This window comes from Monodelphis domestica, chromosome 4 (assembly GCF_027887165.1).
Source record: "Monodelphis domestica isolate mMonDom1 chromosome 4, mMonDom1.pri, whole genome shotgun sequence".
NCBI classification, from domain to species: Eukaryota; Metazoa; Chordata; class Mammalia; order Didelphimorphia; family Didelphidae; genus Monodelphis; species Monodelphis domestica.
The window spans coordinates 286,976,210-287,001,443 of record NC_077230.1 but is presented as its reverse complement, the minus strand read 5'-3'; the positions used below and the strand labels follow the sequence as shown (position 1 = coordinate 287,001,443).

At 37.1% G+C, this 25,234-nt stretch overlaps 1 protein-coding gene across 7 annotated transcripts in view; it reads right to left on the bottom strand.

Annotated features, from left to right (window-relative positions):
- Positions 1–25,234, bottom strand: part of JAM3 (junctional adhesion molecule 3) — a 99,640-nt gene that overhangs the window by 3,698 nt on the left and 70,708 nt on the right. For 4 of the 7 annotated variants that reach the window (XM_007495157.3, XM_056794653.1, XM_056794654.1 and 1 more), the window contains 6 exons: positions 6,910–6,975; positions 5,199–5,312; positions 3,966–4,118; positions 2,308–2,510; positions 1,455–1,554; positions 55–184 (listed from right to left, as the gene is read on the bottom strand). In XM_007495157.3, coding sequence (XP_007495219.1) covers positions 55–184; positions 1,455–1,554; positions 2,308–2,510; positions 3,966–4,118; positions 5,199–5,312; positions 6,910–6,975 — 766 coding nt within the window. Of the gene's footprint in view, positions 1–54; positions 185–1,454; positions 1,555–2,307; positions 2,511–3,965; positions 4,119–5,198; positions 5,313–6,909; positions 6,976–15,546; positions 15,603–25,234 lie in introns of all 7 variants that reach the window. The other 3 variants (XM_007495158.2, XM_007495155.2, XM_007495156.3) reach the window with 1 other exon arrangement.

The following is a 25,234-nucleotide window of genomic DNA, read 5'->3' as shown; positions in this document are numbered from 1 at the left end:
ACCTGATTTCCCAAGTTACTGTCAATTTAACTTCTCTTTTCATTCTAGACTCACCTTTCTCCATTCTGTTTGTTGTTGATGAAATAACCCCGTCTGTAGGCACAGCAGATGCCCAGAGTTATCAGGACTAGAACAGCCAGGACAACCAGCACTCCTCCAATGATCCCAGCAATGTTCAGGTCATCTGGGAGAGAGGAGGGGAACAGAAGATTCATACTATTTGCCAATACCCTAACCCTCAAGCTAAATCGAACAAGACAAACTAATTCTTATCAATAAAAATTACTCCTTGATCCTCAGATCTCCAAGGACCCCTAATTTGACTATTCCTAGTTGGTACAGCAACATTCCTTATCTCTATTCTGAACCTGGAAACAGGCTTCCTTCTGAGCTGAGTAGCCTGGTTCTGTTTCCTTTGGGCAAATAAAAGCACATGAAATATATACCAAAGCTGATTCAGATAATGCTCCCACAATACACCCTAGAGGTAGGCTAAAATCATTGGGGTTAGTTTGAAAAGTGTGACTCTCAGTCCCTGAGAAACAGTCTGAAGGGCCCACACAACCTTGTTTTAGGGATTTGATCAGCCCACCAGAGAAAAGCAGAATTAAACTCATCGTCAGAAGTTCTAGGATTAGTCATCTTTCTAATGCTAGAATTCTCTTAATAGTCTATTTCTGGAAGATAACATATTGCAAGGACACACAATTTTTCTAGGCATTTGTTTCTCAGAACTTTCTCCCCCCCTCAGTGTACAAGTATGCAGGTTCATCAGGGGTAACACTATTGAGACTGAAATTAAGTAAACTGAGGCACAAGCTCTGAGCACTATCAATTTATTAGCAAAGCACAAATTTTCCAATTAATAGGGTCTCAGCCTCCTCGATAAGGCCCTGACTGAGGGCCGACAGATTATTTTTATAGGCAAAAGGAGGAGCATCCCAAAAGAGGCAGCAAGACAGATGGTGAAGACGATACTATTGGTTACAAAGTCAGAGGTATCAGGTATGGGGGGGGACAATAATTAGTTGGAAATCCGTAACAATCCCCTCCTTCCATCTTGCCAATAGGAAATTCTGATTGACTTAGTCCGCCTGTATATAGATAACAGATATTCTCTAATTGTAAAAGGGCAGCTAGTGGCAGAAAAATAGCAGGATTGCTTTTAATTAAAGTGAATTATAGGCAAACAACTTTTAAACTTAACTCAAAGAGGAAGACTGAACTTCTAACCCTAATGAACTTAATTCAAAGACAAAGAAATGTGACATAGTTATACAAAAATGTTGGCAGTGATACAGAATAGAATTACAAAATAAAATCAATCTGATTTTCTCCTAGCTGACTTCTCAAGGAATCTGACCCAGGAACGTAAGAGATTTTTAACTGATGACAAAGCCAGGTTCAGCCCTCAGCATTTTGCCGCCCTTCCCATCAGCAGCAGGTGCACTCACAGACTTCCATCTCTTGACCCTCACAGTGGGCGGAGCCAGCTTCATTGGTAGCAAAGCAGTAATACTGGCCAGTGTCGTCCTTGTGAACAGCATTGAAAACCTATTCCAGTAGGAAATAACAGGGTAGTTAAGAGCTTTTCAGGGCAACAGGGTGGCTGCCTCAGAGTACAGGGAGGAGGGTGGGCCAGAGAATTACAAAGAAATTGTAGGCATTGTGGGAATTGGTTTGTCCCTGGACACAAGTGCACTGCACAGGGTCCCACTAAGGCTTCCTCAGAGCACTTCAACAGCAAGAGCCCCTCTCATGGGGACCACCTTGGATCCTTCTGCTAACGGGATGCCATCTCGTCATTGTGTTTGGGTAAATGGGCCCTCTGAGGATGATGGCTTCTAGGACTGAGTTCTGCAGAATCTATTATGATGCTGCCTCATCACTTGGATATCATATAGAACAACTATTCATTACAAAACAATGACATACAATGAAACTGATTCGATAAGACAGATATTCTTGTCTCCCCCCAGGACTCATCTAATGACTTCTAGAGGCTCTGCTTTCTGTCTCTCCCTTATCTATTTCTCCACCAAGGCAATTCACAAAATACTTCCCCTTTGGGGGCAGTTGGGTGGCTCAGTGGACAGAGAGCCAGGCCTGGAGACAAGGAGGTCCTTGAATTCAAATTCTAGTCTCAGACACTTCTTTGTTCTGTGACCCTGGGCAAGTCACTTAACCCCATTGCCCACCCTTTACTGCTTTTCTGCCTTGGAACTAATACATAGTATTGATTCTAAGAGAAGGCAAGGGGTTTTTTTTAAAGGCCCCACCCTCCCCAAGGGCAGCAGAACATCTTACCAGTGTGCCAGTTTCAGGGTTCAAGACAAATGAGGAGTTCCGGAATCTGGGGTTGGCTTTGGAATCAGTTGGCAAAGGTATGTCATTTCGGTACCACCTATAATGGGGCCTGGGATAGCCCTCATTCTCCTGGCAGTGCAGTGTTGCTGACTTGCCAACAGGTACAGCCTTTGGCACTCTGCAGACAGGAGCCACTGGTTTCACTGTGAGAGGAATACAGGATCGTGTTTAAATCCAGATCCATGGCTCTGTTCTTAATGAATCCCACAGAAACTAAAGTGGCCCTTGCTCCTCAGTCATTTCACCTGATCACCTGTTTATCTCTAGCCATAAGTTCTTATGACAGGGTGCTTGCTCCCTAGTGTTAGAGAAACATTTTGGAAAAAGAAGTAGCAGCTCTAGTTTACTTATCAGGTGACTTCTCCCAAGCCATCCATGGCCTCAAATATGGCCTCCCCTCAACAGGCAACATTAGCCTCTAGATTGAAAGAAAGCAAAATGGACAAGGATACCTTTTCTTCTGGAAAAGTCATGTAACCTGTGTAACGTTTAAAATAGTTATCTGTCATAAACTGTAAGTGAGTAAAATAGTGGAAGATATAAATTGTAGTAGATATAAGAGTGAGTGAGTAAATTTGTGACCACAGAAAATATGTTTCACTACAGTGTCTTGGTTTTAAATCAAATATAAGGTGGTCGCCAGGGAAATATTCCCAATTATGAATATACCCAAGTCAACTTGGTTTTATAGAGAATTTAATTAATAATACAATGAGGAATTAAAGAAAGAGAGAAAGAGTAAGAAAGGAATAAGTATGAAGGGTCTTAAGCCAACATGGCCTAGACCTGAGTCTTAAGAGAGAGTGATCAGTCAGTCTTTTATCACTCACCACAAGGTCTGTCTAAGCAAGGATTCTAGTGACAGAGTCTCCTCAGAGAGAGTTCCAGCCAGAGTCCTCCTCAAAGAGCCTTCCAGCCAGAGACTGTTTCAAAGGGCCTCTCTCAAGAGCCTCCAGAGGGACAGAGTCCCCTCAGAGGAGCTCCAGCGAGACCTCCTTAGAGAGTGTCCTCCAAGAGCTTTCCTTCTTCAGAGCCTCTCCCAAGAGTTTTTGTCCAAAAGGATTGATTCTCAAGAGATTCTGCTTTTTCTTAAATAGGAGATTTTCTCCTATGTCACCTCCCCTAAGTCCTTACATCTACCAATCACAGTAGACGTTTTCCAAAGGACAGCCCATTCTGAATTCACTGCTGGGTTTGAACCAGAAAAAACTTCTGAATAAGTTTTCACCTCTTTGTCCTGGCAAGTTTACAAGTTGCCTGACCTTTAATAGGTACTTAGCACCCCTTTGTATTAACTCTAAAAATAGGCATGGCTTAAAGAACTTTTTGCCTCACTATAAGTATGGGCCCAAGTACCTTCATTGTTTAGCAAGGAGTTTTTTTTTCCCTAAAGCAGTCCTAAATACTGGTGGAGTAGAGGTCCTCCCATTTCTGATCCAAGTAGAGTTCTTACATCCAAATGTGGAATGTTCCCAGTAGGGAATTGTTCCAATTGAGAATTCCCCATGGGGAAATTTTTAACATTCACAAGTCTGAGAAATTTCAAGATTCACACCTGATGAGAAAGAGGGGGGTTTTGGTGCTACTTGAAACCTTACCTTGTACTGTGAGATCAATGACAATCTCATCAATTTCCTTGTGATCATTACGAGCCACAACTTCACAGCGGTAAGAGGCTGTGTCTGACCGTGTCACATTTAGGATCTTCAGAGATGTTTTTCCCAAGAGCTCTGCACGGCCTGCCAAATGCCCTGGAAAAAGGGAATCCATGACATGATTCTTCAAGGCTATCTCTACTACCCAGAGAATGTCAATTCTAGGCCTGAAACTCATGACAAAAAGGGAAGGCTCCAAAACCAGAGCAAGTTTAGGGGAAGGGTGGCAATTTATTTTCCTTTTACCAAGTCCAGACATTTTTAAAAAATCCTTTTATCTGCTCAATGTCAAGGGAATGTGCAGGACTTGAAGAGTAATAAAGAACTGGAAAATAACCATTCAAGAAAAAAAAGGTTAAAAATTGAGATTACAAATGTGGAGAGTCATGATGAGAGGCAATCATATATGATTAGCTTGAAAGAAAAAAAAAACCCCAACAGCTTTAGGTTGAAAGGTGAATGCAGGTTAACATATGAAAGGACTTTTTGACAGTAAAGAATGGATCTCCTTTCCTTTAAGTAGTTATCTTAACCTGGATACTGTAGGTGCTTCTTACTTGGCAGTAGGGAAGAGACTGAGAGACTTCAAAGATCCTTTCTATCCTTGGGATTTTATGTGATCAATTTTATCTATTAAATGATAAAATGTCTAGCAATATAGCAGAAATAAATTTTTAAAAATTTACTATTGTTAAATTCATATCAATACCACTTTGTTTCTCAGATAATCAGAGTGAGATTAAACTTTACTCAGAGGAACTCTGCAGGTTTAGAGTTTTGCATGAAAGAAATTTAGGTAGAGTAGTCTCAAGTGGTAGGGCAGAAAAACAAATTTTTAATAAAGTAATTCCCAGTGACATTAATGACCCTAAGCATTAGAAAACTTGTCTTTATGCCATTTCCACAAAACCCCTTGCCCTCTCTCTTTCAATACTTTGATCTATCATCTCATCTGCTTTTTTTCTGTTGTGTAGGGCTCTTTTATTCCTTTGCCTTGTGCAAAAGGGCAGGGTAAGGTCCCAGTAAACAAGACAGTGCAATTAATTCACTTCCTAAAAGGATGCTGCTTTCCATATTAGGCTGAAGATAGGCTAATCTGAATCTCAGATACAACCATTAAAATAGGAGGAGGAGTTTGAGGAAAATAGCAAGCAAAAGAGGACAATGAACTCGTACCCTGAATTTTATTGTCAAAAAATACATAGGTTGTTTGATCATCTTGAATTTTTTTCCACTCAATCCTGGGATCATTTGTTTGAGAGTCTGTAATGATGCAAGACAGTTCCACACCTAGAAGGAAATAGAACAATCAACCCTGAATAAATAGGTAACACTGTAGTTTTACTGCTACAAGCCCTGTAAACCAGAAGTCCTTCACTGGGTGCCACAAAGACAACAACCTTCTGCCTTTAGACAAAGCTAGAACTTAGCCAGAGAACTAATAAAGATGTTAATCAAGAACTTGTGGCTACACAGAACATGCTACCTAGAGAGGGCCACCCCATTTATAGAAAATGCCATTCTCTGCTGGTCTAAGCACAAAGCCTAGGCAAAGGAACCATTTGTCAATAACTAGATAAACACACTGAGCCAATGGCAACTGTTGAGGTGTTAGGTTGTTCCTGGCTCAGAAATCACATATGAATATTACTATGGTTTTCTTTTCCCCTCACCCCTCTCCCCATTTTGGCCTCTCATAAACTCTACAGTCAAGAATATCAAAAGACCCTAGACAGAGAAAAGAGCTGACATCATTTGGCCAAATTTTTCTTAACTTGTGAATCACATTTGCTTTATAGCATCCCCCCAAAAGTGTTACCTGTTTCTTTTTTTTTTAATACCCTTACCTTCCATCTTGGAATCAATACTGTATATTGGTTCCAAGGCAGAAAGAGTGGTAAGGGCTAGGCAATGGAGGTTAAGTGACTTGACCAGGGTCACACAGCTGGGAACTGTCTGAGACCAGATTTGAACCTAGGACCTCCCGTCTCTAAGTCCTGCTCTCAATCTACTGAGCTACCCAGCTGCCCCCTGTTACCCATTTCTTGCTAGGAATAGGGAATTTATTTCTCCCTGAGGCAGTCTATTCCATTCTTTAGAAAGTTTTTCATATATTGGGGTCAAATTTTCCCCCCTAAAATTTCCACCCTACTTCTGTTCTCTAGGACCAAATAGGAGGAAAAACCCCTAATGCCTCTTCTACATGATGATCCTTCAAAAATATTAATCATGTCCCAACTCCCTCTCTACTCTCAAGTTGTCTTTTGTCTAATCTATAAACACCCCCAGTTTCTTTGTCTAATTCTCAAGTGACATGGATTTCAGTCTTCTCAATTTTACTATAATTTATTAAGTACCCCATATATGCAAAACAGACAGGAAATGTCTTTTGAATTGAAGGCTTTGACTTGTGCTGGACACTGGAGATATAGAGGCAAAAGTAGCAACGGGTTCCTACCCTCAGAGCACATACATTCTATTCTCATTAATCTAAATCCCTCCCTGCCCCAGCTTTATGTTATCTTCTCAGATGTGATGTCCAGAACTGGACGTAATACTATGCAAATGTGGCCTAACCATGTCATCTCTTTGGTCCAAGGACTATTATTTTCTTTTTCCACACATTGAATCCTATTAATGCAGCCCAAAATCATATCCAATCCCTTTGGCAGCCAGATGACACCACTGACTCACACTGAGCTTGTAGTCCACTGAAATCTTTAGATTTCAGGCCTAGGCTCATGTATTGTTTTTTCCTTCCATGAGATGATGGTCATTAACATAGATTTCATTCCCAAACCTGTTTTTTCTTTTGAACTGATTGCAAGGTCATCCAAGAACCAGTAGGTGGTGCCCACCCCCAACAGAGAGATCTCTTAGTACTCACTCTCAAATTCCCGTACCACAGGATTCTGGTTGCTAGATTTCAAGTTCACAGCCTCAATAAGGCAACCTAAGAGGACAAGAAAAGTGAAATCAGAGGAAACATATTGTTCAAACTACAAAGAAAGCTCAGCTTTTTTACCTCCATAGAGTTATGGTTAGTCGGGGGTTTTATACCAAAACCAAAGCCACCTTGAAACATGCTAAACTTCTTTCTCTTTGAACTATTTCATTGTAAGGAGTTTTGGGAATTAATTTCCTATCTTAATATTTGTAAAGGCCTTTTCTATGATAATCATAGGATCCCTGCCTCCATTTTTCTCAAATTCAGTTCCTGTAAGGCTCTAAACACTTTGGCATCCCTTCTATCCCCTATCTCTCCTTTACTTTCCAGTACAAAGAATCAGTGAAAAGAGCTTAAGTAGTACAATGAGAAGATATTATTTCACATTTACTAGGCTGATATTTTTATTCCTCCCCCCAACTTTAGCTGAATGTCTGATATACTTGTACAGCACTGTTGAAGAAAATTCTTAGTCTCACAATGCCCATGTTTTTCTAATTTTTTTTCTTCCTGATTATAGCAATAATACTGAGTCAGATTTTTCTCTTTTCTGTTCCACCACCATAGGTGATCTATATCTGGGTAAGACAAATAAGAAGGAAACTCAGGAGGAGGGGAGGGAGAGAGGGGAAAAAGAGAGAGGAGAGAGAGAGAGACAGACAGAGAGAGAGAGGCAGAGAGACAGAGAGACAGAGAGAGAGAGAGAGCTCATGAGATAGGAAGAGGAGGCTGAATAGATAAGTTATAAAACCTAATAGTGTAATCAGATAACAATTAATAATGAGAGGATCCATATTTAGAAGGTGTTTTCTTCTTTTTTTATCATCACTATGCACCCCCCTTACTCAACCATTAAAAAAATTAAATTCCTATATACAAGTGGAAAAAAAAAACAACTCCATTTGTGGATCAATAGACTAAAGGCTAATTTCAGTTATGGGCAAGACAGAATTCTAGAGTGTAGTATCTAAACATAAACAAGGTTAATAGACAATTTAAGGAGAAAACAATAGAGAAAGAAGGTTGTGAGAAGTAGATAATATACAGATCAAATGATTTTTTATCTTAACTTCCTCCCTTGTAGTAGCTCACAATCTAGCTACCCATGCCTTCTCACGTAACTGTCCATGCCCTCTCAAAAATCCCCACAAGGGAGGGATCCCCCCTGAATTTGTTCAAGATCTTTCCTTACATTTTGTTGATATTAAAGGAGCATAAATACTAAAGGCACCTAAGTGTCATAGTGGATAAAGTGCTGACCCCAGAGTTAAGAAGATCTGAATTCAAATCCAGAGGCAGAACCTTACTAGTTGTATGACCTGGGGCAAGTCACTTAACTTCTATCTGCCTAAGTTTCCTTAACTGTAAAATGTGATTAATAATCACATGAACTGCCCAGGATTATAAGGATCAAATGTGATATTTGTAAAGCTCTTAGCACAGTGCCTGAATACAGAGTTAGTGCTTAATAAATGCTTGTTTCCTTTCTTCCATTAATTATCCTTTATTTTCATTACACAAATGGTCTGACTTTTTTACTGGCCAAGCATTTCTGTGATGACATCCTTCATATGACCTTCTTTGTACAATTCTCCATTGATACGCTTGCTATCAACTACTCACACTCTCTATATGCTTCTCCAATGCTCTTCAGTTTCAATTCTTCAGACTGTGGTATTCTATGACTATCAGTCACACAGCATTACCAGGAGAATGTTGTTGATAAAAAAGACGAGCTTTTGATTTGAGATCAAGGTTGGCATATTTTTAAAGAATTATGCAATTTCCAAACACAATCCAGATGACTCTCTTTTTCCTGCTCAATTCTGGGCCTAGCTCACTGTCCATGAGCTGTTATCTTTCCAAAATATTTATGCAGTACCTGGGGCACTCTCCTTTCAGCCAGGTCCCTGAGAATACTTACTCTAGGTTTTGGAAATCCACATCCAATCTAAACTGTATTTCATGAGCAATCATCAATACGCTTGCTTTTTCTATTTTCAGCCAGTTGACACCATTAATTCAAAGCAAAAGCATTTAATAGAACAGCCTGGAAATAAAGGCCACAATGGAACAATTTCCTTTTATAAACCTAGAGCTCCCATAACCATAAGTGTTTATAACATCAATGTGTAAAGTGAGAGTACGTAGAGATTACAGGTAAGGGACATATACAAAGGGCTCATATGTGGTAAGAGCACATAGATGGAAGGGATCACCAACATCCTCTTATGAGATGATTGGGTGGCTTTTCACTAACTTTGGGTATGCTCTCCTGGAGGGTGTGCCACCTCTGTGGGGTACACTTTTCTGTTTCTCCAAAGGCAGTTTCTACTCCTTTACTACCAGCTTCTGGGCTAATCTCTTTAAGGTCACCTTCTGGCTAAAGGAGAATGGCCAAAACCTTTCTTCATAAAGGTAGCTGTCATGTCAGCTCTTTAATCAGAACCACTGTTTCCAGCTAATAAATGGCAGCTAGACTGCCTTTGGGCTAAAACTGTCTTTCCTTTTACACCATTAAGTCTGAGAAGATATCACAGTATTCTGACAAAGATAAGTATTTCACTTAATGTGGGATAGTCCCAAGAATTTCTCTGGTCTAGTTTGCAAATGAATTTGAAGCAAAATGTAAAGCTAAGAAGGCATAGTCATAATTCTCCATCTATTAAGCCCTTTTGTTTAGTTGTTTGTTTTTTCATTCCTGTCTGACTCTTTACAACCCCCCATTTGAGGGTTTCTTGGCAAAGATATTTGAGTGGTCTGCCATTTCCTTCTCCAGTTCATTTTACATATGAAGAAACTGAGGAAAATGGAGTTTGACTTGCCCAGACTAAACAGCTAGTGTTGGGCCACTATAAACTCAGATCTTCCTGACTTAAGGCCAGAACTCTATCCACTGAGCCACCTAGCAGTTCTTGCCATTACAATGCATACCTTTAAGTAGGAAAATCCTATTTCTTCAGTTCTATGTCTGGCCTTTACATTTGTCTTAATGGAAAAACAGAAATATGGGTGGTCTATCCAACTATATATATTCTTTAATGTGCTGGAGCTTTGATGCACTCAGCATAATGTTATTTACAAGTAGGAACACATAATGGTCTATCTATAGGGATCCCTTCTCCATTTGGTGAGCATGCACTTCTCTATTTTATGCCTTTTTAGTATTATTGATCAAAAAAATCATTGAACAAAGTTAAATATTCTGTTAACAGACTCCTGTAATTGCATGATGTAATATAAATGGAAGATAGCTTGTTGAAGGCAAGCCTTTAAGGTTGTATTTTGCGTAAGTAGATGAAATGCTATAAATATTCAACAAACAGTAAGTAGAGTATATTATCTACATCTTTCAGGAAATTGTGTGATGGTAAAGATAGTTTTCTGTAGATGAAAGTCCCCATTCTTCAAACCTTCATTAAAGATGTCTTCAGAGCATGTAGGTTAGGCTCATAAAAATCTTGCAGATATGAAAAGACAAGCATAAGAAAAGGTTTGAGATTTTTTTCAATGTTTCTTTCAGATACTCTGACAATTGATTCTTAGATATTCTAAAACTGTAATTTCCAACACATGAACTTCCTATATTTATACTTAATCTATCCAATTTGGCCACTTTTCCCATCTTTGTTTTCTTTGGTCCCATTTCAACTACTCTTTGTAGCATACTGGAGACTCTGAGAGGAGAGAGCCCAAATGTGAAGGTCCACTGTGACTGATGAAGAAAATAGTTTATTATAAAAATCTTCACAGAACTTTAAAATTTTTCCACTTGTCCTCACAGTTGCATCCTTAAAATGACTGACCTTTGATGATTTTACTTGAGTGTTTTGCAGATTTTTTATGTTCATTCTTCCTTCCCTTATGTCTCAAAGTTTTGTGAAATGACATTAATCATAATCTTCTATCATCCTCCTCTGTATGATTTTACAGAGGCATTTATGTTCTAAGTTAATGTTGCCTTAGGTTGCCATACCTCTCTATTTGGCAAGGCATTTGCTGTCTAAGTGTCTTCCTTTGGTCTTATTGTGGTGATGAATTTACATGGGTTAAATTTCATAAAACAATGTTTATAGTATGATGTCTGTTTTTATTACCCGTTTCCTATTTTGGGCATCAACACATTGGGGTTGGGATTATTACAATCAAATGACATTTTTTTTTCATTTTTATTCTTCTCAGTTGATACTGTTTGGATAGTTGCTCTTGGTAAATGTTCTGACTTAATAGATGGCAGATTCAGAATTCCCATATTGAAAACCTGTCATTAACTCTCTGCTAAAATATAACCAATTTCATTTTGGTATTCACTGTCCTTCATGTATATACCAACTCTTCTCTCAAAGAGTATCAACAATTTATAGGAGAGTAAAGCTTCTGTGAAGTTGTAAACCTTTGATTCCTCACTTTTTTTATTATTGGATCACACTGCCCAAAATATTTTTTACTACTTCTTTTTTATGTTCACCTTTACACAATGAAAATACTAAATTAAATTAAATATAATCTGCTGATTTAACTTGAAGAGTCTTACTGAGTTCTTAATAGAATTTTTCTGTCTCCTCAGAGATGAGTAATGTTATGTCTCCAGTATACACAAATGTGAATTCAGTGGTAGTCTCTTGGTGACCAAGAATGACTATTGTCTTTGTGCAATTTCATCTACGGTGTACCCTCATGTGAATATATATGTGTATGTGTGTATATATATATATATATATATATATATATGAAAATCTTATTTGAACTTAAAAATGACCTGGTAAAATATAAATAAGTACAATTATTATTCACATTTTAGAGATCAACGAAGAAGCATTTATTAAGTGCTTACTATGTGCTAAGCACTTTGCTAAGTGCTAGAGACACAAAGAAAGGCAAAGTCTCTAAATTTAAAAAGACGCTTACATTTTGATAGGGGAGACTATCTAAATATTTTGGTAATACAAGTTACATATAAAGTAGGAGGAAAATTACCGTGCAGAAGACTAGTAGATGTAGGAACAAGGAAAGCACTCTTGCATACACTTCACACTTTAGGTGAGTCGTGAAAGAACAAAATGGGATTCTAAGAGGTAGAGGTGAAGAAAAGAACTACATGCATGGAAGACACCCAATGCAGGAAGATGAGCAATAAGACAGTATAACTGTATTATATAATGAGTGGAACAGAATAAAAGAAGGACAGAAAGCTAGAAAAGGGTTTAGTTATGAAAAGGTGTAAATACCAACAAAATATTTTGCATTTTATACTGGAATAATAGGAAGCCACTGGAGCCAGGTTACTTAGATTCTACCTTACATCAATCAGATGGGAAATGTTGACAAAAAAAATGACAAATACTGGAGTGGATTAGGAAAACAGACCCTTTAATATACTAGTGCTGGGGCTATGAATTGGTATAGCAGTTTCAGAAAGCAATTTGGATTTATGCCCCAAAGCTACTAAATAGTTTGTACCCTTTGACTCATAACTGGATAAAAAATTTGATCCATTTGGCTTCTACTAGGCTTAGATCCTAAGGAGACCAAAGAAAGAAGAAAAGTTCCCACATGGAGTAAAATGTTTACCTTTTTAAAAGTGACAAAAAGTACTCATCTATAGAGGAATGGTTGAACAAATATGTTATATGAATACAATGCTAAAAGAAATGATGAAAAGGACAGTACCAGAGAAATCTGGAGAGACTTGTATGAACTGATAAGAATGAAATAAGCAGAACTAGGAGAATAATTTATGTAACAACTTTGATCAATTAAATGACCAGCCATGATAGCAGAGGACCTTACCCACCTCCTGACAAAGATATAAGATGCAGAGACACACATTTTTGGACATGGTCAATGTAGGAATTTGTTTTGAATGACTATGCAAATTTATTACAAAGGGTTTTTTCTTTTTTCCTAGGAGAAGGGTGGGGGGAGGGATGGGAGCGGGGAGATGGGAAAAACACCTAAATGATTGCTGAATGAAAAAAAAGTTTTTTGATAAGTGAATGTTGGGGTCATTAACAAAATTAGAAAGTAGAATAAGATTTAAAAGAAATATAATGTTTGTTTTGGATAGATTGCTTTTGAAGTATCAGTGTGATAACAGATGGAAATATCTTATTTGGCAGTTTGAAGCTAAAGTCTGAAGTTTAAGAGGAAGGTTAGTTTGGACAAATAAATCTGGGAGTAGTCTGCACAGAGATAGCTGAAGCCACAAGATTGAATGGTGTGTATAGAAAGAAAAAATGTCAATTACAAATTACATGGGGAATATTAAGGGATTAGGGAGAGGGTTAAGCACACAAAATGATTAAGAAATCTAAGAAAATAATTAGGAGAGTTTGAGGAGAATAGAGGTATCCCTTCTATATCATGATTTTCCCCATCACAGTCTTGCTATATAGGAGTTGGTATAAGAAATTAAGTGGGAATTTGGGGAGAGTTTTGTGGAAGCTGCACACAATGAGAGAAAGCCAACAGATGACACAGAAAAGGTTTAGAAACTTAGTTTTACTTTACATCAGCTTACATCTAGCCTATGACCAAATACTTAACCTAAATTTTACAATAAGATACTGTAGGGACAAGTAAAAATGATGTGCTTTCATTTTGTGACAACTGTGGAAGATTTAAAAACTTGAGAATTCTGATCAATTAAATTATCAACTATGACTTCAGAAGACTAATGATGAAGCATTTATTCCATCTCTTGGCAGAGAGGCACCACAGTAAAGGTACAGAATAAGATACATTTTTGGATATGGTCAGGTGTGAATTTGTACTTCATGACTATATTGATTTTTACAAAGGAAAGCTTTCATTGGGTAGATAGGATGTTAGGCGGCAATGGGGGAATAACGATAACACTTTAAAAAGGAAGTAACTAAAGAATATCAATAAATCATTAAAAAATAAATCAATGAAAGTGGAAGGAAATTCAGAATGGGGCACACATATGGAGGGCCAGTGTTGAACTACTATGTTAAATCTGAAGTCCAAATTTCCAAAAATCCAAATATTTTAAAAAAGCAAGTTATGCATGTGACAGAAGTTCACAGTTCCATATGCATTCCTCTTTTTCTGTTGTTGGGAAAGGTTCTTATTTGTTGATATTTGTTAAGTTCATAATAATAAAAATTTTCTTGAAACTACTATATCATTAGGAACAAATATGAAAGAATATGTGGGTTCTCTGGCCAGCTTGCTAAATCCCTTAGCTAATATAAGCTTTAGAAGCTATACCAAATTTTTTCCTTTTTAAAATTTCAATTCTATCCTAGCTAATAAATTACAAGGCAAATATATGTTCTGCTCCCATCTTCGCTCCCGATGAACATTAACTTTACTCATTCACTTAAAAGCTTCAAATGACTTAAGCAATATAAAATCCTCTGGCTGCTTTTACCCTTTTGATATCTAACCTTGTGTCATCTTGTAATATTTCCAAAAGAAGGCTGGAGACCTGGGTCAATAAAAATTATTTTATTGATATTAACCTAAGAGAGCCCTCTTGGGTCTCAGTGGATTACTTGTGTTTATATAGCTCTTTCCTTCTCTTTAAATCTAAAGACTCATTTGTCCCAAATCTGATAATTACTACAGACTTGTCTTATAGTTACACAAATCAACTTTGTCACTTATCATGCTGACAGGTGATTGTTAAAATCTCTTTCTTATCCTGCTACCCTCAAGTGAGTGTCATGACCAGCTGCTCAAATCAGTCCTGAAGAATAATGTATTCCAGGAGGATTTAAGAATAGAGGAAACCCTTGAAAACAAGTGAAACCCCAGCTTAAGTGATTACTCAAAACAGCTGAGGCCAGGGCCTACCAAGATGTCACCTTTAGAGTTCTTTCCTAGAATTCTCATTTTACCGATGAACAATCTTTCTCCATCTTGATTTATCTCCAGCTATGAACCTAGAGCTCCATCCCATGCTAGTTTTTTCCAAACCCCAGAGGTCAGACTTTCTGATCCAATTCCAATGGCTTATTGAAAAAGGGAGTATGGCATCTTAACTTGGCCACAAAAGTCAACGGCCACAGACATAAAATTTCAATACCATTAAATAGTTTTAGGGAATAGCAGTAAGTGGTTTGGGGAGACTAAAGCCAATGGCATTGGGTATGTTGCCAGTCAGGATGCTGAAATAAAGATCTAGACTTGGGACCCACAAATAATGAGAAAGTGGGTAAAAGCTATCTTTCACAGGCAATGAAGAGTCTTGTCCTTGACAGGCCATGGTTCAAATCTTAGCCTTAATACTGAATAGCCATTTGACCCTAAGCAATTTAACCTTTTTGTATGCCACTGGATCTTCCTCTATAAGATGGGAATAATGATACTTGTACTATCTACTTCATAAGATATTGAGGAAAGACTTTAAGTTCTTTAAAAATGTGAGTTATAAGCAAAACATTACATCTACGATAGCTAAACATTGTAGTTTCCCTGCACTAAACCTTACCTTGGGTCCCAAGTCTAGATCTTTATTTCAGCATTACATTATTTGAATTTTAAGAGGAGAACTTTGGAGAGGTAAAATTAAGTATGGGAGCTAGGATAGTTTCAAATTTGTCCACTCACCTCTAACAAGATCAGTTGCTGTCATCCAAATGTTATCCAAAGATGTACACATTCTTCTAGGAGAGCCATCAGAGTACAATGGAAAGAGCAATGAATTTAGGAGTCAGAAAGAACTAGATTTAAGTCCCAGTGCTGGCTTTTACCAATTATTTGCCTGGGCCTTAGTAACTTTTGAAAGTCTCAGTTTTTTCATCCATAAAATTGCAATAATGTCACTTGCCATGCCCACCAGAGAGGTTCTTATTAGGCTCAAATATGATCATGCAAAATGTTTTATAATGCAAAATGTTTTCTAAATGTCACTAGAACTATTACTTCACAAGGAAGTTAGAGGGAAACAGAAACAGGAGCTTATTTCCTTTGAAAGAGATACAACACCAATGAACAAATACAACCTATTGGGTAATCAAACCTGCTGCTTACTGAGGAATTCAAGGAAGTAATGTGGCCTAAAATAAACTACAGCCTGGGTTGAGGAAAACAGAGGGGATGAATTCACAAAAAAAGAGGATGAGAAAGTTTCTTAAATCACTCAAATAACACTGTCCTAACTCCTTAGTATCAGCTGCTCTAGAGCTTTTGTTCTAACAGTTGTTTGATATCAAGTGTAGCTTAGCTGATAAAGAAGTTATTCCATTTGACTGGCAGCATAACAGAGATTACTCTTAACAAAGGGCATCAGGACTTTAAGTGTGCCCAATGCTTCTTGACACATGGCTTCCATAGGGCTTACTGCCCTTCCTAACCAAAAGATTTTCTCTTCAGCACCACTTGCCCTAAACAATAAAATAAAGGCAGATCTCTAGGAAAATCACTCTTATTGACACTGAGGATACAAAGATAAAAAGAACAGTCCCTGCCTCAAGGAGCTTACATTCTACTGGGGAATTATTATAATAGGCTGCTCACTAGACTTCCTGCCTCCATTGCCTCCTCTGTGGTTTGTATTTACTCATTTATGTAACTGTTTTCCCAGTACTGGACTATGGTGGCTATAATATGAATGGAAAGAAGGAAAGATATGAGAGATCTTGAGAAGGAAGAATCAATAAGATTGGAAATTGATTGTATATATCAGGGGTGAGAGAGATGAACTGAGGATAACTGAGAATGTTAACTTGGATGACTGAAAAGATGGTGATACCCTAAAGAGAAATGGGAAATTTTCAAGAAGAATAGGTTTAGGGGGAAAAGTCTAAGGGATGTATCCAATTTGGGATCAACAAGTTTATAATATTAATCATTCACTCATTCAATCAACTGATTAATCAACATTTATTGTAAAGTGGATAAAAGTAAGAAAGCAATCTAATGCTCACAAGCTCAGTGCTATAAAACAGAACTAAGGACACCAACATTCTAATTGAAAAGGTTGGCACAGAGTCAAGGAGAAACTTGTTAATGAATACATTCTTGGTAGGAGACCTACATATCCTGCTGCAGAAGCACAGAATTTTAGAGGTAGAAGAATTCACAGACCATATAATTCATAGATTTTTAACTTGGGATCTGTGAATCTTTCTTAAGAATCTTTTTTAAACTCTTTCAATTGCTATTGCTTTTGAGTTGATTCATTATGCCTTATTCTTCTTGACCCAATTGGGATTTTCTTGGCAAAGACAATGGAATCGGTTTGCCATTTCCAACTCATTTTACAGATGAGGAAACTGAGGCAAAAAGGTTAAAATGACTTGCCCAGGGACACATAGCTAGTAGTATCAGGTCCTCTAATTCTAGGGCCACTAGCAGTCAAACCATTTCGATACGACAGGTTTTCTTTGTAATCTTGTGTACTTTATTTTATGCATTAAAAACCTTATTTTGAGAAGGCTCCATAGGCTTCACCAGATGGCTATAGTGGTACGAAAAACAATGTTAAGAACCTCTTATCTGTCTAATCCAACTCCCATCTCTCTAGTCCAGCACCCCAAAAAAGTAGTTAAAAGACAAGTGGTTAGAAGTCAGTAGGAACTACCTATCTCTGAAGGCAGCCTATTTCAGTTTTCTACAGTTCTCATTGTTAGAAAGTATGTCCTAATATCAAGCTTGTCAAACTTAAATTTGCTTTTTTGCAACTTCTACCCACTGTTCTTTGAGGCTGAGTAGAACAAGTTCTTATAAATCTATCTTCTGAATGCTAGTCTTGCAAATATTTTTCAATAGCTATCACCTTCCCCACTATATTCCCAAAACATTTTCCAGAATGATGGATCATCAGTTCATCAACCAATTATTGTATGGCACTGTCTCAGGAAATTTCACTCTCTTGATGCCCTTCTTTCAGATGTGATTCCAACTTGCAAATGGTACTTCATAAAATGTAATGCCTAGAATTTAAATAATACTCTAAATGTGTTCACAAAAAGGGAAGAGTACAGGAAGATTAAGACTATTTATGTTCTTGACATATTGAATGTAGAAAACTCATATATTAATGCTGCCTTTTGGTATCTCTTGTATTACTGAGGGAGGTTGTAGAATTTTCATCTCTGAAGATATTCAGAATTTTCAAAACTATATGCTAAATTGTAATCAATGGGTTTGAGTAGGGAGGTTTAGATTTAATTCACTTCTGGGTCTCATATGGTCTTATGTATTCCCAATTTCTGAAGACTGTTAGAATTAAAAGTCAATGCTATGATGCTATTTTTAGGATTATTATCATAGCTTCTTTAGTCTAGACAATGTCATGCAAGTTTTTGTTTTATAACTAAGCCCATACAAATTAAGCTAAGGACACCCTCTGGAATATGTCCCAAGAATCTCCTAAAGTACTTAAAGTAGATAATTGAATTTCATGCTGCCATTGTGACCTGCCTAGAACCCTGTAGAAGGGATTATTGCATTAGGTAGGAGGCTGAACTAAATTACTTTTAAAATCCTTTCCAACTATTACTATGCTCTTTTGACTTCAATAAACATTTATTAAAATTTTTCTATGTGCAGTGCACTGTGCTAGTTCTACAGATAGGGTTCACCCTTCTGATTCTAGGAGATTGGCTACTGTGTGGCACAATGGGCAAATTAAATGTAGCTAACTGATTTTCTGAAAGGCTGAGGCTATAGAATTCTAACCTAGATGAGAAAAAAATGTGCATCAATCATAAGATCTAATTCAATCACAACATTTATGGGAACACCTGCTTTCAAATTTTTTCATGGCAGGCGCTACAGAGATGAGAAAACCACATTCCTGGAATAAGGAATGTGTGTCAGTCACATGCACTGAACAATGTAACTCATTAAAACCATCAAGAGAACCAACATGTGTAAGTAATAAGGTGGGTGGAAATAGCAGTATCTTTGTCTGCAGCTGGTGCATTTGGTATTTCTGATCCATCAAATTCAATAGGCACATGGGGCACTCTTGTTATATATAAACAAAAAATATGCACATAACTTCTCATTATGTTCCATACTCTGGATTCAGCTAAAGTTAACTGGAAGTTAATGGAGAAAGATCAGTGTTCTAGTTATAAGTATATAAGTTAGTAGATAGTTCTGTGTCAAAATATTCAGTTTGACCAGCCAAAATTTTTAAAAAACAACATGCTATGGCATCCATCCAGTTTGCAATGAAACAAATACAACAGTAGGGAGATTTTAGCTAAAGGGAGAAGAAAAAACAATGTATCATAAAGAGTCAACACACTCTAGGCAGCCTAGTATATATGTTAGTCAGGATGGAAATGTGCTGGTGGAGTACAAACCATGAGGACAGTGAGCAGCTATGTTCTGAAGAGCCATTAAATGGGATTCTTCTAACATCCCAGACAAAGGAATGAAGAAAAAAAGGGAAGGAACATTCACAGGTATAATAAGTTTGGGTTTCTAAATAAGACAAGAAAATTATGGTCTCTCTAAATGTTTCCTATATCAGTTTACATTAGAGGGAATGTAAAGCAGAGCTAATTATAAGTTAATTAAAGTTCAAAATCTTACAGAAATTAAAGGGGTAGAAGGAAGAGGAGGAGGAAAAGGCAAAGTGTGAGAAGTGAGAAGTGTAGGTGACATATCCATTGTGCTTTACAATTTGTAAAGCACTTCACATGTTCTCTCATTTGACTCTCAGAATAATCCTGTTAAGTATTATAAGCACTATCTCTACTGTATAGATGAGAAGGTCAAGAGAAGTTAAGTGACTTGCTATGGTCACACAGCTATTAAACATAAAAGCTAAAATTCAAAACAAATCTCTTCTGATTCCAAGTCTAATACTCATTCAATCACTACTTAACTTGAATTGACTTTACTGACCACATTCTCTTGTGACTCTCATACCCACCCTTCATTCCCCCCTCACTCCTGAATCTCTTAACCATTTTCATCATGACCCCCTTCCAATACTACTAGTCTATCACCCTGCACTGAATTTTCTGATCTTCCTCATCTATCCTGGACTCCATAATAATTTTAAGAAATTAATAGTCACCACTTTCAATATAAAATTTCCTTGGCCTTTCACCACTCCTGTCATGATAATTCTCTATCATACACTTTCACTGCCCTGTCTCTTGGGCTGCCAAATATTGTTCCAGAAAATCATAGAAGCATGCTGTTTTTGATTATTATAAATTTACAGGTTATATAATCTTAGCTGTGCCCTCATTTTTGACCAACAATTCTTTTATTCAACTCTTATCAGCTCTCTTGGCTATTTCCAATAGCCCTATTCCAGATTTCTTCCTCATTCCTCTAAGCCTGAAACTCCACTCACAAAATTTCCTACTTTATTTATAATGTGGAAGTTTTGTTCCTCTGTGTGGTTTCAACAACACAGAACAAAATGTCTCTTCCCAGGTTAAGCTAAGCACCTCTAATCTCATCATTGTGGTAGTTGTTGAGTCTTTCTAACTCTAAGTGACCCTCCACCGTTTGATTTTCTTTTTTTTTCCTTTTAAATATTATTTTATTAGGTCATTTTCAAACATTATTCATTGGAAACATAGATCATTTCTTCCTCCCCACCCCCCACCACCCCTCCCATAGCCAGCACGTGATTCTTCTGAGTATCACATGTGTCCTTGATCTGAACCCATTTCCATGTTGTTGGTATTTGCAATTAGGGTGTTCATTTAGAGTCTCTCCTCAATCACATCCCCTCAACCCCTGTAGTCAAGCAGTTGCCTTTCCTCATTGCTTTTACTCCCACCGTTTGTCCTCTGCTACTGGGTAGTGTTTTTTCTCCTAGATCCCTGCAAATTTTTCAGGGATATTGCATTGACACTAAAGGAGAAATCCATTATGTTCAATTGAACCACAGTGTATCAGTCTCTGTGTACAATGTTCTCCTGGTTCTGTTCCTTTCGCTCTGCATCACTTCCTGGAGGTTGTTCCAGTCTCCATGGAATTCCTTCACTTTATTATTCCTTTTAGCACAATAGTATTCCATCACCAACATATACCACAATTTGTTCAGCCATTCCCCAATTGAAGGGCATCCCCTCATTTTCCAATTTTTTGACACCACAGAGAGTGCAGCTATGAATATTCTTGTACAAGTCTTTTTCCTTATTATCTCTTTGAGGTACAAACCCAGCAATGCTGTGGCTGGATCAAAGGGTAGACAGTCTTTTAGCACCCTTTGGGCTTAGTTCCAAATTGCCCTCCAGAATGTTTGGATCAATTCACAACTCTACCAGCAATGAATTAATGTCCCAACTTTGCCACATCCCTTCCAGCATTCATTACTTTCTGTTGCTGTCATGTTAGCCAATCTGCTAGGTGTGAGGTGATACCTCAGAGTTGTTTTGATTTGCATTTCTCTGATTATAAGAGATTTAGAACACTTTTTCATGTGCTTATTAATAGTTTTGATTTATTTATCTGAAAATTGCCTATTCATGTCCCTTGCCCATTTATCAATTGGAGAATGGCTTGATTTTTTGTACAATTGATTTAGCTCTTTGTAAATTTAAGTAATTAAACCTTTGTCAGAGGTTTTTGTTATGAAGATTGTTTCCCAATTTGTTGCTTCCCTTCTGATTTTAGTTACATTGGTTTTGTTTGTACAAAACCTTTTTAATTTGATGTAATCAAAATTATTTATTTTACATTTTGTGACTCAGAATTTCTAAGTCTTGCTTGGTTTTAAAATTTTTCCTGTCCCAAAGGTCTGACATGTATACTCTTCTGTGTTTACCTAATTTACTTATAGTTTCCTTCTTTATGTTCAAGTCATTCACCCATTCTGAGTTTATCTTGGTTTAGGGTGTGAGGTGTTGATCCAGACCTAATCTTTCCCACACTATCTTCCAATTTTCCCAGCAGTTTTTATCAAATAGTGGATTTTTGTCCCAAAAGCTGGGGTCTTTGGGTTTGTCATAGACTGTCTTGCTAAGGTCATTTACCCCAAGTATATTCCACTGATCCTCCTTTCTATCTTTTAGCCAGTACCACTTTTGAGGACCACTGCTTTATAATAGAGTTTGAGATCTGGGATTGCAAGGCCACCTTCCTTTGTATTTTTTTTTCCATTATTTCCCTGGATATCCTTGATCCTTTGGTTCTTCCAAATGAACTCTGTTATGGTTTTTTTCTAATTCAGTAAAAAAGTTTTTTGGCAGTTCAATGGGTATGGCACTAAATATACATAGATAGATAAATTTGGGTAGGATGGTCATTTTTATTATATCAGCTCGTCCTACCCATGAGCAGTTAATCATTTGATTTTCTTGACAAAGATACTGAAACGATTTGCCATTTCCTTTTCCAGTTCATTTTACTGATGAAGAACTGGGACAAAAAGGGATAATACGTGCTACAGGATAAGCTCAGGGTTATATAGCCAATAAGAGTCTGAGGCCAGATTTGAACTCAGAAAGATGAATCTTCCTAATTCTAAGACCACTGCTCTATCCACTGTGACACCTAGTTGCCTATCATCATGCTGCTAACTTAAGCCTTGACCACCTTCCTCCCTCATCCTTCTTTCCTGTCTAAATGGAGGAATGTAGAGAGAATACCAAACTCCTCCCAATGTTTTCCTTCATAGAGCACTCATAGATGACTCTACTCTGCATTTGCTGATCTGCCTGGCTTCAACTCCACAGAACAAAATGCCTTCTTGCTTTCTTGACTCCTTTTCTATATTGTATCTCCCATTAGAGTACAAGCTCTTAGAGGTCAAGGACCTTTCTTTTTATTAATTATATTCCCACTTCTTACAGTGACTGGCAAAATAGTAGATACTTAATAAATGTTTATTAGATTGGTTTGGATCGTGTAAGCTCCCTCAACCCCACTCCTTAACACTTTGCTATTTCTATACCAAACATTTCCTCAATCTCTAGTCTCACAAGATCATTTAAGTCAACAAAGCCAACTTCCCAGCTAATATCTTTGATCTCATCTCCTTTGGGACCTTTTCCCCCTCTTTTTGAAATCTTCAGCCTTTCCCTCCTTCCCAATGACTATTCATTCTTTTCTCATATTCTTAGAAAAAAGAACCCTCCTGGAAGCAGTCAATTACAGAAAAAAAAAGTTGTACTAAAATATTTGATAAGGGCCTGATATCAAAGATATATAGACAACTGACAAAAACACATAAGACCAAAAGCTATTTCCCAAAAGTAGTTGGTCAGGGGTGCTTAACACTTCTTAAAAGAATTGCAAACCACTAACAATCATTTAAGAATATACTCGAAATCACTAATAATGAGAAACATAAATCAAAACAACTCACAACTAAAAAACTAGCAAAGATGACAAAAGATGGAAATAATGTTGTAGGGGCTATAGAAAGATGGATACACTAATGCTTTATTAGTGGAGTTGAGAATTGGTCTAACCATTCTGGAATCACATGAAAAGAGTGTCTTAAATGTCCATACCTTATGACCCATAAAATTCACTACTAAGCATATACCCAAAGGCAGTCAATAACAAAACCAAAGACCATGTACATCAAAATGTTTATAATGTTTATGTTTTTGTACCAGTAAAGAAATAGAAATTAAGTAGATGGCTATCAATTGGGAAATGGTTAAGAGGATTAGAATGTATAAATGTAATAGAATATGAATAAATCATGAGAAATGTTGAATATAATGCATAGAAGAAGACTTAATGAACTGATTTCAAAGAAGTAAGCATAACTAGGAAAACAACATACAGAATGACTACAATAATGCAAATTATTGAGGAAAAACAAAAACAATAAAGTAACTGATACTAGACACTGCAAAGCTATAATGTCCAAACTACTGCAAAGAAGAGATACAGGAAAGCATTTACTCTACATTGGTATGTGGGTGTGAAACAGTACATATAACATTGAATTTTTTTGATATGTTGATAAATTTTCCTTAACTTTTTTGAGGGAATTTTCTTACTTTTTCTTTATATAAGGACAGGCTATCTGGGATAAGGGTGAAAAGACACATTCAGAAATGTGTAAATGATGTAAAAACAAAAGGTAATAAATATATTTTTGAAAAACCTTTCCCCTAATCCTATTACTTTCTTTTATTATCCAACTTCTTTAAAGACTGGTCTGATCCTACTGCCTTTTTCCTTTTCGTCTTCTCATTCCCATCTATTTATTTTCTGGCTTTTATGTTTACCACTCTACTAAAACAAAAAAGGAGGAGATAGTCCTATTGTATATACGCTGACCCAGTCAGACCCTGAATGGAACGCTGTGTACAGTTCTGCCTTTTAAGAGGGAGAGTGGCAAACTAAAACATATCCAGAGAAGGGTAACTAAGATAGTGAAGGAATCTAAAACAATGAAATGTGAGTCTCAGCTGAAAAAGCCAGGAATGTTTAACCTGGCTACCATAGCTAGACTGCTTATTTTTCCTTCACTCTTGAGGAATACCCATTCTCCATCATTATCCCCTCTTCTTAGGTGTGTTAGGTAATAGACACTCTATAATCTAAATCCTATAATAATCTGCTGGTAATTCCTTGAGGGCAAGGATTATCTTTTGCTTCTTTTTCTATCCCCAGGACCCAACAAAATGCCTAGCACATCGAAACTTAATATATGTTACCATGTCCAAATATGGTGACAAATGAAGGCTAAGAGCCTCTTTCATGAATGTTGCAAAGAGAATTTCTGTTCAAGTATGGGTTAAATGGGTTTCTCAATTCCCTCCCAATGTTGAGATTGTGACTCCAATCTGATTGTCAGAGGCCCTAATCATTCACCAGATCTCATCAGCTGGAGCTTTCTTTAATATTTGACACTATGAACCAACTCATCCTTCTGGGTATTCATTTTCCTCTTGACTTCTTTAGTGTTACACTCTTCTGTTTCTTCATATACCTCGCTGAAGATTCCTTAACTAGTTTCATATGTTCCTCCCAATATCATGATATAGACATTTTCCAAGACTATCCTTTTTATTTCCCTCCACCCTTGTGATGACCTCATCCACTCATAATTTTAACTACCAGGTCTATATTGGTGGCCCTCAAATCTTTATTTCTAGCCTTAATTTTTTTCCTACATTCCAGATTCAAAGTTTAACTGCTACTAATAATCTCTATCTAGATTTCTATTGACATCTCAAACTGATTTTTTAGAAATTAATTAAGAATAGTTTTCCATGGTTACATGATTCATTTTCTTTCCCTCCTCCCTCACCCCTCCCTGAGCTGGTGAGCAATTCCTCTGCATTGTTCAAAACCTATTTCCATATTATTAATATTTGCAATAGAGTAATAATCATTTAAAGTCAAA